Below are 14,613 nucleotides of genomic sequence, written 5' to 3' on the forward strand. Positions count from 1 at the left end.
GTAAACGCCCCCAAAAAATATCGATCCCAGTAGGCCAGTAATGTGACATGTTAAAATTAAATGGGGGTAATTAATAAATAGAAAAAGAAAGAATAAATAAAAGGGATTTAGTTTTTGCTTTTTCATTTTGTGGAATGAAATTTAATTTTCGCAATGCGCCTATTATTATATCATAAAATTGAATAATCTCGACGTTATGTTCTTTTTTTAGTTAGCATGATGAATGGTATTTACGTAAAAGGGTTGAAATGGCGACATATGGATCCAAAACCAATAATTTTGGAAATTTATTCGCTACTTAGATCGTAAGTAGTTAAGGTTATATAATTGTTGATTAAGCATTGTACATTCACTAATTTGTTGCAAGTGATCTCATAAGTGTGTGAAGAAAAAGTTAAAAACGAGGTTATATTCTTGTGTGTCTTTTTTTTTTTTTTGAGAAAAAAGTTTAGTAATTTGTTGCAAGTGAAGTGATCATAGGTGATTCAGAAGGTAAGTATATTACAGAATTTATGTTATGATGGGGTTAAGGTTGTTCATATTCTGGTTGTTGTGTTTATTTAACTATTTATAAATATACATATATAATTATGTTTTTTTTATATATTACAATTAATAATGTAATTTCTTTTCATAACAATTTAGTGAAGTGAAAGATCATTTGCATTATGTGATAATGGGCGTTTTGATATGAATCATCTCTAGTGAAGGAACTAGGAGCCAATTTTATTCATATATTTTAACTAAATGGATGGCTATGATTAATTTTCATGCTGAATAATGCATCTTAGTACATACAATAATGCATCTTTCATGGTAATGAATTTTTCACTTTATGAACGATACGAGTTTTAAGAAAGTGAGGGATAGTAGTGAGTAGTACTACTGTGAGTGGAGTTTGGGTCCCCGTATTCTTATGAGTGGAGTTTGTGGACCATACTGCTATAAATAGAAGTGAAAATGATAATGTGAACGGATCAAAATGGCAAAATTGAAAACGACATCGTAGACAGAGAGAGTATTATCATAATCCATTTTTTTTTATAATAATGGCGATAGTATTTTCATTTATCATAATTGTAGATCATAGAAAAATTAACAGTGTGCAATTGGTTTTGATTTCTACAAAGTGGAAAATTTGATTCAATCACCCCCTATATTAATCATGCTTCTTTCTATATACTTTTATAAAGATCATTGATGATTTTGATTGTTTTTTGTTAACACCGGAGATAAGTATTTAGATTTTTTTTAAATAGTAATATTATATGTATAAAGCAACGTTGTAGAGATTGCAAAAGTGAACAAATTTGTGAATATCCTCTAATTATTCATTGATATTTAAACTATAAATTTTTGGAATATGTTTTGGTTGCAAGGAATGGGAAAACACGTAATATTTGCTTGTGCGCTAGTTGCTTTAATCGCCCAAGTTCGTGGCCAAATCGTACCTCTCAAAATTATTGATAATGCACATGAAAAACTCGCAGGTACAAAATAAAATAAACTTTTTATTACTTATTTTATTCAAAAAATAGTATCATTATTTTAACATAATTAACTTGCTAATTATTTAAATTTTACATTTCTCACCGCAGTTTGTATAGATGGGTCTCCAGCAGGCTACCACTATGATCCAGGATTTGGCGACGGGGTTAATAACTGGATTGTTTATTTAATGGTTAACCCTTTAACTTAATATTTATATGATCAATTATTTCGTTAAATAAAAAAACTATTTCAAATGTTTATATATTTATTTATTTTTTTAGGGTGGTGGATGGTGTGCACATTGGACTTGCTATTTAAGAATGGGTGAATTTCATGGTGGCACGAAAAACGTTCACGTCGGACCTGAAACTTTTAGTGGAATCTTAAGTTCGGATCAATCAGTTAATCCAGGTAATTAATGGACTATTTGAGTATTAATTAGGGTTATTACAGGTAGTCTGATTTTGCACATTAATTTTAAGAGGTGTAAAAAAATACATGAACTTTAATGTTGTTGCAATTTTATCACAAATTCAAATATTAGATGTTCGAATTTCATTAAAATCTTACGATTCACGGGTTTAGAGATGTCTTATACGATATCTTTTAGAGTTGTACGATGTCACAAATTCAATTTTTACTCAAATTAAAGCTTGACATAGCAAGTCGAAATATCGACGTGTATTTATCGGACGTTTTAAAAAATGACAACGTATAAGACATCTCTAAAAGATATCGCATAAGACATCTCTAAATCCGTAAATCGTAATATTTTTATAGAGTTTGAATATCTAATATTTGAATTTGTGATAAAATTGCTACAACGTTAAATTTCATGTATTTTTTTTACTTTTTTTAAAGTTCATGTGCAAAATTATAAACTACCCCAAAATTGATGTAGTTAGGCGTCAATAACCCCATTAATTAATTATGATTAATTAATTTAATTTGATTTGGACGAATTTTTTTTCACGTTGAAATCTCTAATTTGTATTTCAGAATTCTACAATTGGAATAGAGTTTTTCTTCGATACTGTGATGGGGCGTCTTTTCTAGGAGATACTGAACAAGATGATAACGTAAGTAAGTCATTATTTAATAAGATTAATTGCATATAAATCACTAAATTTTTAATAAGTTTTTATTTTGTACATAAATTTTAAATTTTATTAAAATTATTCAAAATTTTACATATTTATCAATTTTCTGACCAAACTTTGGTCATGAAACTTATACGATACGATCGTGAGTTCTGTTTTTCAAATTATCATATTTATGCCATACACGCATGTTTATATCATATCACCACAACAAAAAATGAGTTAATATGCAAAATGAGAAAGGAAAAAAAATAGTAATTTTGATAAAATTTTTAAAATTCATGTGCAGAATCAGAATTTGTTGAAAGTTCAATAATTTATATGTAAATAACCTCATTTAATAGTACTAATACGAAATTATTTAATCTCTCTAATAGCATTTGTTTTCTATTAAATTAATATATAATCTCAGGGGCGCCTCGTCCAATTTAGGGGGTCAAGAATCTTTAGTTCTGCAATGGATGAGCTGCTGCAAAAAGGAATGAAAAATGCAGAAAATGTATGATTGTTGATTTATTAATTATTAGTCTTTAATTAATCACTCCAATATCCATTTACATTTTCTATATGATCCTAAAATTAAAAAAAAATATATATATATATTTACCTAAATGAATAAGTGTTAATTAAATTTGCAGGCTCTTCTTACTGGTTGTTCGGCAGGTGGATTAGCGACTATACTACATTGTGATGAATTCAAATCACTTCTACCGAATGCTAAGAGAGTGAAATGTGTTGCGGATTCTGGTTTTTTCATTCGAGCGTGAGATTTTCTATTACTATTACTATTACTATTACTATTAAATTAAATATATATATATATATATATATATATATATAGTGAGAATGACTATTTTCGTGAAAAATGAGTATATATAGTTGAATAAACTGTTTATAATGCATGAATAGTTGTAATTTAGTTAATTGAGGAAATTTTCGCCTCCTCTAAAATTCGAACTTATGTTTGAATGATTATTCATGTATTACAAGCACCTTATTCAACCTTATATACTGATTTATTCATATAATTTTTTTTTTTGATAAATTGTATAAGTAAATAAAGAAATTCAAAGACCGTGCGACGGAGGATTCGAACCTAAAACCTTAGGTCTTGGGTATTAACCTCTTACCGCTAGGCTAATACACGCACAATATTCATATCAATTCACATTCTTATGAAAAAGAGCATTCTCACTGGATCGTTTTTTCTCTTTCTATATATAATTTGTACAAGTTTATATTCACCGACATATTTATACTTTTGTATGTGTTTATCCAAAAATAGAAAGGACTTCCCTGGTGCAGAAGGCCGGGAAAAGAATTTCAGAAATGTGATTGATTTCCATGTATGATCCAATGAGAAATGTTTAATTACATATTTTTAATATTATTTATATTTCTTTTTCTCTAATACAATTGACATTGACTCTTTGTTATTATTTTCTTATATGCAGAAATTATACGATATATTGCCTAAGTCATGCACCTCGAAAGTGAATGTTAGTTTGGTAAGTAAAGTTGTACAATTAGTATATATCTAATAAAAATATGTTGTTTATATTGAGAGAATTTATATATTGTAATATTTTATAGTGCCTTTTTGCCGAATATTTGGTTGGAGATGTTCAGACACCACTCTTCTTATTGAACCCCATTTTCGACTCATATCAGGTAAAATAATAGTAGTATTAAATTTTCTCACATTTTTTCTACTTATAAAATCAGTATATTTTTAATTAATTTTCTCAGGTAAAATATTTGAGCCCTAATCCTCCTGAGCTTGAGGGTTGGAACACTTCTTGCATCAATGTTACAGCTATTCCGGCGCCTCCTCCTACTCCAAATACCTGCACACCACCTCAAATGAAATTCATCAAGGGTATTTTAATTTCAATAAATTAATATCATCTAAAATGTCCAATATTGTCAATAATATTTAAATAACACATGAGCTTTTAATTTTATATCATAATATAACATCTATTAAGTATTAAGTGACAGAATCGTTAGTACTTTCTGATTCTCTCACTTCGTATTTAGTGAATGTTGGATTATGATACAAAATTGTACTCCCTCCGTCCCAAACGAAATGTCATGTTTTCTTTTTTGGGCTGTCCCAAACGAAATGTCATGTTTCCTTTTTTGGCAATACACTCTCTCTCTATACTTAATATTTAAATAATTTCCACCAACTCACTTTATCTACTTTATACACATTTCTTAATTTCTGCGCCGAAAAGAAATACTCCACCAACTCACTTTATCTACTTTAGACACATTTTATATCATAATATAACATCTATTAAGTAGGACATTTCGTTTGGGACGGAGGGAGTATTTTTTAGATGTTATCAATGGTGCAAGACATTTTAGTTTATATGCAAATAGGTTGTAATATTATAAAGTAGACATATTTTTATACAGAAATTACAAGTGAAATAAAATATGATTTAATTACAGATTTTGGGGCTACATTCTTAGATGCAATAAATGGACTTCCTGATAATCCATCAAGAGGGCTTTTCATGACCTCTTGCTTCTATCATGTTTTAACCGTATCAAATGCTCTTTGGAATGGACCAACCTGCAAACTGCAAGATAAGGTAGCTCTTTTTTTTTGTTATTGTTATTTTATCATTTTTTTCACAATTATTTACTATATATATTATCATTATATATATACATATTAGTTTGTGTACGTGACTAATAAATTACAGAAAATGCTTGATAGTTGCAATTTTTATTCTTCTTCTGCTTTAAGTTCTACTAGATTTACCCTATGTGTGATGCACTGATAATAGTTATATAGTATATACATACATACAAGGAAATTCAATGGAAAACACTAAATATTCAAACAACAGAGAACATTGAACATGTCAGTAATTCCCGTTGAATGTTAAACGTTCGTACAAATAATTTTATTGAACGGATTTATATCAGGGTTCGAACCCCATGAACCCCAAACGTTCAATAAAATTATTTATACGAACATTTAACGTTAAACGGGAATTATTGACATGTTCAATGTTCTTTATTATTTGAATATTTGGTATTCTCCATTGAACCTAACTTCATACATATATGTATATAATATGACACATGCATAAGTATTTAATTTTATACATTATTCATGATTGCACTACAAAAAAATAGAATAGTATATTAACAAAATAAAAGCTTTAATATTTCATAAAATTATTTTTCAGAAACAAAAATTTGCCAAAATGAAATAACTCATTTGTTTTCAAGATGAAATAATACTTGGTTACCAAATTTTATTTTATATGTGCAGACTATTTCACAAGCTATTGGCGATTGGTATTTCGATCGAAGTCCTATCAGAATGATAGACAATCGGATTGATGCTCCTGTTAAGTGTGGATAGAATTAGCCGATCCAAAAAAAAAGTGTTCTTATTTCATGTAGCGATTATAAATAAAAATATTAATAGTAATTTATGGCTGCAACTTTCACAATTTTTTAATTTTTACTTAATCCTCCGTCTACGAAACATACCGTGTCACAATTTTCTTTTGGATCCGCTCACAAAAAAATTATCACTTTTATTATAATATTATATACGTTCACAAAAAATTTATCACATGTGAACAACATTTTCGTGAACTGAAAAAGAAATTAAGACAAATTTTTTCATGATCAGAGAGAATAATGGGATCACACAATTTCGCTCACATTTAAAGTGATATCCTTATTCTACTAACAACTTCACTCACATTTTATTAAAATCTATGTCTTTCACATTATGGCAACTTTTTTCAAATGGAGGAAGTATATAATTTTCCCAAATGATCCTTAATTGACAAGAGAGACCAAAATAGAGTGAAAAGAGTTAATACAATCCAAAAAACTCAAAGAGACTGCAGATGTTCTTATAACTACGAGGTCTATTTTTTGGCAATAAATTGCTAAAACATTCTATATCTAGTATAAGAAAAATATGACCTATGGTAGAGCATTTAACAGCTACAAACATGACAAAGCATGAACATCAACCCGAGTGTTTGCAAACTCCAAAACTGCACTTGAAGGAAACAATACCTCACAAAAAATAGCCGATTCGCATAAAACTCATCAGTCATCACGAGCCAAAAACCTGAAATACATACATGAAGATTCTAAATATCAAACACATACAATCAAGAATAGCTGACAGAGTCAAATAAACACTCACTCCTGCCAAGATGTCCCTTGATAGTTGGCCCTTGTTCTCTCCGGTTTCGTTCCCGAATGGTCTCTTCTGAGGGAAATGGCGGACTACTTTCGGTACCATTTCAATCTTCCGCTTCTGCATTCAGAATCAAATGCAAGTGTAAACAGTTGATAATATGCCGATTAGGAATCCATTCTAAAGATAATCATCCATGACGGAAACTATGATACGGTAGATAGATAATCATCCATGACGGGAACTATGATGTGATACATAAAATAAATGATTATGTGAAGGATTAGATTATCAAATAAGTTCAAAATTAATCACCCAAATAAACACCCCTATGTGTATATATAACAAATAGATATTTGACAAGCATGGTGCATATTGTAACTACCTTCTTTAACCGCTCTCCAATCTTACTAATCGCCTTTGATTGGTCAACTTTGGAGAGATAAAAGTCTCGCTCTTTTTTGGCAGCAGAGAGTTCCAACACCAGCTTCTGCTCTCGAGTAGCATTCTTTATTTCTGCAAAACAGTCATTTGATATTCATTCTTGCAGGTGGGTACCTCAGAGCACATCATGGTAATAAGAGAGTTAAGTAACTTTACCTGTCTCCTCTTTAAGATCATCCCACTTAAATTTACTCAAATATTTGATATTCCACAGGTCATAGTAGATGGATGACCTTTTCTTTCCACCTAAACCAAAATACGAGAAGATTTAAAACCATGACCGGCAAGGTGCAATCATAACAAATATGTAAGCCTGAGTACAAATCCTACAAAACTAGAAAAGAAAATCCAAACACGAATAATTTGATTCTCATAAAGCCTCAAGTTCTTTTCTGAATTAGAAAATTATATATCAAACGAAGAAGAAGAATATCACATAATTATTTCCCCTCGTCCACATAAGTTCATGCAGTACTATAATTTTGCGTGAATATCTCTGCCTTTCAGCAAATTATCAAGTGTGGTATGCCAAATTATCAAATGCAAAAAGGTGCATAGTTACAATGCAAAACCATAAAACAAACTAAACCGACATACCAATTTGTTCTCCATTCAACATGCTCGCAACTCTCTTTGCAACTTTCTTGTCAATGAACTCAACCCACCTGCAAGCAGCAATATATGGAGCCATTTATTTATGAATGTGCAACTCTCAAAGAGACAGTCATGTGAAAGGACACTACCAACCCAAAAACAAATACAGAATCAGGAATTTCTAGGTTGGATAAATATTAACATGCTTGGTTATCATCATGTCAAGCTAGCATAGTAAGGAATTTCACAAGCCACAAGCAAAATCAATAAGCATACCCCTCTGAGAACTCTTGCCCCCTGAATCCACCAGACTTTTTCCGGCGCATTTGATTAGCAGGATCTGCAAACAGAAGAAGGGAAAGAGAGAATTGGTGACCAACAAAAATTGGTAAACACAACAAAAAATTCTACTAGAAGAAACACAGCAGAGGGTGCTGTGGACTTATGCGGCGTCGTTTCACAGCAAAAAGGAACTAGCCTCTTCTTCCTCCTTCCTTTATTTTCCAAAATTTGTTTAAAATAACCAGGTTCTGAAGGATTTAATTTTAATATATGATAAAATAATTTGGGAAAAACACTCAAGAACTGACAGCATTCCAATTTTGCAGAAGAAACAACATAAAAACGATGCTGCGCGAGAATTAACAACAATTTGAATTAGTTGATGTGAAACGGCGCTATGTCTGACCTTCTGGAGTAAGATAAACTCGGCCTATTTCTCCATACTGTGAAAGAATTTGGCGAAGCCTCAACGGATTCATATGCGGAGGCACCCGACTCAAATAGCAAACGCCCCGCTTCTCTGCTTTCTCAGCTTCTTTTAACAGCCGCTTCCTCTTTTTCTCCCTCCGTCTCTCTCTCCTCACAGCTTCTTCATCCAAGCTCGCATCATCCCCACTTTGCGCGCTCTCTCTCTCCGCCGCCATCTCCTCCTCCTCCGCCATTCCACCAGATACGATCATACGAAATTTGTGAAAAATAAGACCTCGCTTAGCTGAAATTCAATGAATATCAAGACTATATTTAATACTTATGTAAATATAAAATTATACTCCTTAATAATAGTACGACCATCCGTGCGATGCACGATGAAATCGAAATTAAATGATTTGTTTAAATAAATAAATATAAATAATAAACAGAAACAAAATATAACAAATGTAAAATATGATTTAAAAATAAAATACTAATTACTCAATAAAATTTCAAATTTAAAAACGTAATTTTTAATTATGTATAAAGTGTAATGATAATTATAGTTATTAAATTATTTTAAATTATTTGATAATGAAAATATTTTAAAATTTTAATAACCGATTCGTTTTAAATTAATTTTTGATAATTTTTATATCATATTAAAGATCTTCTGACGAACTTAAACTTAAGATGCACATTGAATATTTTTTTATAAATTAAATTTGACAATTTTAGAAAAGAATTAAAATTATAAAAAGAAAGAGAAAAACATAATAAAAAATTGATGGGAGAAGAGAGAGAAAAAATGGAGAAAAAAAAATGAAGGGAGAAAACTCCTCTTTTATATATTATATAGATATTTAGAATAATATTCTAATATATATGTGTGATACTTAATTTAATTTTAATGATATTTAATTTATTCTTGGTGAATTATAATTGAACGTATATAGATTTACTTGGTGATTTGTTATCGGATTACGAATTGTACCTAGTGTTGTTTGGAAAAGCGAGAGAGAGAGGTAAAATTGAGAACACGAGAATCTGATTGTTGTTGTATTGCTAGTGAAGTAAGCGTGTCCATACAAGGTACAAGCTCATGGCTATTTATAGATTACAAGCTAAGGGCAAAATAGTAAATTTAATGTTGAAACATGCGTCTCGCGTGGTCGAGGGCATAAAGGTAAACTTGCCCTTCAGGCGGGAGATTTCTCCGTTCTTTCTAGTGACTTCTCTGGCGAAAGCCATTCCTCTTATGCGGGCCGCTTCTCTGGCGGGTGTGGCTTCTCTGACATAGGCCATTTATCTAGCGAGTATGGCTTCTCCAACGGAAGTCATTTATCTGATAAGGCTCATTTCTCTGACGGCACTCGTTCCTCTGGCAAAGTCCGTTCCTCTGGTGAGGTTCGTCCCTCTGATAAAGCTCATTCTCTTGCTCTGCATATATTACTCCTCATCAATTCTATTACTTAATAAAATAATTAAAACTTTATATAACTAAAATTAAACATTTATATATATATATATATATATATATATATATATACTCCCTCCGTCCACTAATTCAAGGCCTACATGATGAAAAAACACGGATTTTAAGAAAAAGAGTATTTTTATTAGTTGAGTGGAGAAAGGGTCCCACAAAATATTTGTTTATTGGTTGAGTGAAGAAAGGGGCCCACAAAGTGTATTATTTATTAGTTGAGTGGTAAAAAAGTGTATTGTTTATTGGGTCCCACCAATTAAAATACGAATAAAACTTACTAAAAGTGGATAGGCCTTAAGTTGGTGGACGGACCAAAAAGGAAAGTAAGCCTTGAATTAGTGGACGGAGGGAGTATATGATATCTATATAAATAGGGTGTATTTTAAGTGATGACTAATTCTGTAAGGCGCATTTGGTACGCGGTATGAGATAAAGTATGATATGTTTGATTGTGATATCTTTCACTATGTCATATTAATATCATATTTTGATACAGTATATTAAAATATCTGTAAAATATAATATGTTGTTTAATATGATGTATTAAGATTATATAAAGTTAATAGTAATTATAATTATAATTTGTATTATGTATACCGCCTCAGTAGATGGTATACAGAATCCCTCAAATCAGTATAATATTTTCGAGCTTTTGATTTACAAATGACTGTGTATTCCGTATTACTTCGTACCAAACAAGAAATTATGATGTCACAAGTATATTTTACACCATAATCACCCGTTCCAAATGAGTCGCAAGAATATAATAATCATTATAATTAATGTATTTGTTGTTAAAATTATTGTATACAAAAAAAAAAATCACTTAATTCAAGATTCAAACTCATTGGTGAGGAGTAAAATATGTAGAGATTGGATCAGTGCAGCTTGGAGCATGTCAGCCCTGACACTGAAAGAGCGGAAAGGATTCCGAACAGTATCCCTTGCGAAGAGCCCGCCTCAGGAAAGCCTATGGATCATAGCAGAAGAATTTTTACCAAGATAGGTCCTAGAGCTGAAATAACGAGACAAATACAACACAAATCGGGCAATAGGGCTGAATCAAGACAAATGAGAAATACCTTATTTCATTATACTAAGTTGGCATTTCTTTTGAAGAAAAGACAGAGTTGGATAATCTCTGCACTGGATTAAGGGCGAGGGTGTACGAATCACTGACAACTTTTACATGAGAATATCTTTAGCTGATTTGGGGTTCGTACGGAATGCAAAATAACTTATTTGCCCTCTTTGTAAACTTCTATAAATAGGGAGCTCACTTATCATTGTAAGGTTACACTAACTGAAATACAAAAGGCTCCACCATTTTCCTTGCTTTTACTCTATTTTATCGCCATCTTACACACTACAGGTGAATAATTATCTTTTAAAATAGGGAACAGAATAAATGAACACATCACTCATCTTATGCATTTATCCAATAAAATGATTCATCCATCGTTGATCGATCTTTATGATCAAACGATTAAAAATAATTTTTCGTTCTTATTTTATTTAATGGTATTTACTTATAAAATATAAATATTTTTCAGCCATAAATCAGATATTTACGATTGACTCATCATCTTGTTGGATGAATTCAGAGTCCTGAGTTCAAATCTTATAATAGGTAGTAAAAATTTCAATTTTTGCAATTTAGACATTTATACAACGAATTCATATGTGTTATACATAAAATTCGATTAATAGTGTAAATCTATTCATATTTTATACTCGTGGCTGGTTTGCTATGCATGATAAGTGCGTGATAAATACTTATAACATCCTAGTATGTTGTTTGCTTCAAAACTCAAAATCCTTTACAAATAAATAGTCCGTTATATAATATCCATATCTTTTGAATTTTACATCACAGTGTGATAGCGTAAAATCTTTTATATATATTTTACGAGACATGATATTGATATTTAATAAATTAATAGATTTCAAAGTCAAATATATCACTTTCGGTGCGACGGAGGGATATATTGTAATTTATGGCTACAACTTTCACAATTTTTTTATTTATGACTTTAATTTTGGTTCTTTTTAAAAACCTAAATTTTATAAATTGCACCAGTTATGTTTGGCATTCCGAATTTAATATTCTTTCCGTCCCAATTCAATAGGTCATATTTATTTATTTGAATCTATTATTTCAATATGTACTTCATAAAATGAAAAGTCAATACATAACAAATATCTATTGAATTGAGACGGAGAGACTATACAATATCCATGAAAAACGAAACAAAATAACATAGTGATTTAATCTACGGATTTCAGAGAAAAGTCTACAAAATATAGGCCGTACAAGCGATGCAGCATACTGTACAAATCAGTCAACAACATTTTCATTTTCAACTAGTACATTCGCCCGTGCGATGCACGAGGAACATAGTTTTACATCAAAATAAAACGATGTAGTGTGTGTATCGGTTAAGCGATTAGGGATTAATGTCTAAAACCGAAGGTCTTAGGTTTGAGCCCCCTATGGCGCTGCCTTTAAATTTCTTTATTTAATCATGTTAATTTATCAAAAATAAATAAATTAAATGATGTATCAAATAAATAAAAAATAAATATTAAATATAGTTAAAATATAAGTAAATGTAAATTATTTTTTCTTAAAAAATAAAATAATCTACATCAATTACTCAGTAAAGATCCTTAATTTTATTTTATAATTTTGAAAAGAATCGTTTTTAATTTTCCATCTATTTGATGGAAAACTTTATTTTCCTCCCTAAAATTATAGAATAAACACATCATTCAAATTAAAAGAAACGAATAAATAATAAAAAAAGAGTTTTCACATCACAATATACATTTTTAAAACATGAGCTAATCATGCATAAAATTATTTTTTCTAAGTTAGCTCATTACCTATGTCATCTTATTAGAAAAGCTTCAATTGATAAGTAAGAAAATAAATTATATTATTAGAATTTATTAGAATGCTAATAAAAGAGTTGAATAATTATTTGATACCAAATCAAAGATCTTGCATTTATCTTTAATTTAAGATATATATAGAATATTTTTTGTAAATAAAATTTGATTTTTAAAAAAAATCATTAAAATATGAATAAGAGAATATGAGAGAGATAATATAGAAAATTGAAGAATGTGTATGATGAAAAAGAGGAGAGAGGAGAGAGAAAATATATGAGATTTGTTGAGTTTTATAAATACCCTTTGATTGATTATTTAATTACAATTTTGCCACAAACTATGTTTTCATGTAATAAATAGATAGATGGGAGGGTCTTGCATGCGGTGACCGCATAGCATGCAGCTGGGTCCGCCCAGACCCGACCCGAATGAAAATGTTATCATTATTTTCACAGCCCATAACAAATTGAGAGGCTTGGACCGCTTGGTGCAGTGGTTCTTCTTGCGCCTCATGTCTCTCTAATAACTCCAAGGTTCATGGTTCGAATCCCAGTGGCCTCCATTCTGAATATGTTTAACCACTTTTTCTTTAATTTCACTTATTTCCTATTTTTCCTTGCGTTTTTTTTTTTTTTTGTTTTTCTTCAGTTTTTTTTTTCTTCTGATTTTTTACAATGTTTCTTTATTTTGTTTTGTTTGTGTTTTTTTTTTACATTAATCCAAACTAATTATTATTATGACAAAAAGTAATTATTGATAAAAAAGAAAAGTAGTGTTTTTGAAGCATTACTTTTCATTATTCCAATAATTTTATAAGTTTTCGTGAGTAAAAATAACAATTTTCGCGAAAAAATTAATAATTTTGAAATATTACATTTGTTCATATTAATAATTACTTTTTACGAAGATAATAATTACTTTCTTCTATTTTTCCATTTACTTTTGTTTTATTTTTAAATATTACCTTTATTCATATCAATAGTTATTTTTTCTTACGCCTATAATTACTTGAGACAATAATTAAAATTATAAGTTTTCATGAGTAAAATAGCAATTTTCATGAAAAAGTAATAATTTTGAAATATTACATTTCTTCATATGAATAATTATTTTTTTTATTAAGATCATAGTTACTTTTAATAAGTATAAAATGTACACTTGTTAACACAAATATATACTTATGTTAATATAAATATTACCTTTATTCAATATAAAGTATTATATTTTTTAAACCCTAAACCTTGAAAACTAAACCCTAAACCATGAACACTAAGCCCTAAACACTAAATCATAAACTCTAATAGGAATATTTACTTTTAATAAGTATAAAATATACATTTAGTAGTACAAATGTATACTATGTTAATATAATATTTACCTTTATTCAATATAGAGTATTATATTTTCTAAACTCTAAATTCTGAAAACTAAACCTAAATTATGAATACTAAACCTTAAAACACTGAACACTAAACTCTAAACACTAAATCATGAATCTTAATAGAAATATTTACTTTTAATTAGCATACTTGAGCAAATAACTAAAAGTAAAAGTTCGTATAATAAAAATAAACATTATTTTGAAAAATATTACATTTCTTCATATTAATAATTACTTTTTATGTTATTAATAATTATTTGACCAAATAATTAAAAGTATAAGTTCTCATAAATAAAAGTAACAATTATTGTAAACAAATGTAATAATTTTAAAATAT

General features: G+C 29.4%; 2 protein-coding genes across 3 annotated transcripts; one reads left to right on the plus strand and one right to left on the minus strand.

Moving 5' to 3' along the window:
* The first annotated feature begins 366 nt into the window (after positions 1-366).
* On the plus strand, positions 367-6,061 carry LOC131014969 (pectin acetylesterase 8-like). Its single transcript, XM_057943145.1, has 13 exons — positions 367-492; positions 1,380-1,490; positions 1,599-1,681; positions 1,773-1,902; positions 2,491-2,570; positions 3,004-3,090; positions 3,230-3,354; positions 3,877-3,937; positions 4,046-4,099; positions 4,185-4,262; positions 4,341-4,470; positions 5,052-5,194; positions 5,887-6,061. Exons 2-13 carry the CDS (start codon positions 1,382-1,384, stop codon positions 5,977-5,979), a joined length of 1,173 nt encoding a protein of 390 aa, XP_057799128.1. The 5' UTR covers positions 367-492; positions 1,380-1,381; the 3' UTR covers positions 5,980-6,061.
* A 330-nt stretch (positions 6,062-6,391) lies between these two features.
* Positions 6,392-8,844, minus strand: LOC131014970 (pre-rRNA-processing protein esf2-like). Of its 2 annotated transcripts, XM_057943148.1 has the most exons (7): positions 8,507-8,844; positions 8,095-8,158; positions 7,822-7,889; positions 7,381-7,470; positions 7,166-7,296; positions 6,787-6,900; positions 6,392-6,708 (listed from the first exon to the last, which is right to left on the minus strand). In XM_057943148.1, the coding sequence occupies exons 1-7, from the start codon at positions 8,778-8,780 to the stop codon at positions 6,694-6,696; spliced, it is 756 nt and encodes a 251-aa protein (XP_057799131.1). In that variant the 5' UTR covers positions 8,781-8,844; the 3' UTR covers positions 6,392-6,693. The 2 variants fall into 2 exon arrangements, with proteins under 2 accessions (XP_057799131.1, XP_057799130.1); XM_057943147.1 differs by having other exon boundaries at positions 6,392-6,900; positions 8,507-8,819.
* Positions 8,845-14,613: the final 5,769 nt, after the last annotated feature.

This window comes from Salvia miltiorrhiza, chromosome 3 (genome assembly GCF_028751815.1).
Source record: "Salvia miltiorrhiza cultivar Shanhuang (shh) chromosome 3, IMPLAD_Smil_shh, whole genome shotgun sequence".
Classification (NCBI taxonomy): domain Eukaryota; kingdom Viridiplantae; phylum Streptophyta; class Magnoliopsida; order Lamiales; family Lamiaceae; genus Salvia; species Salvia miltiorrhiza.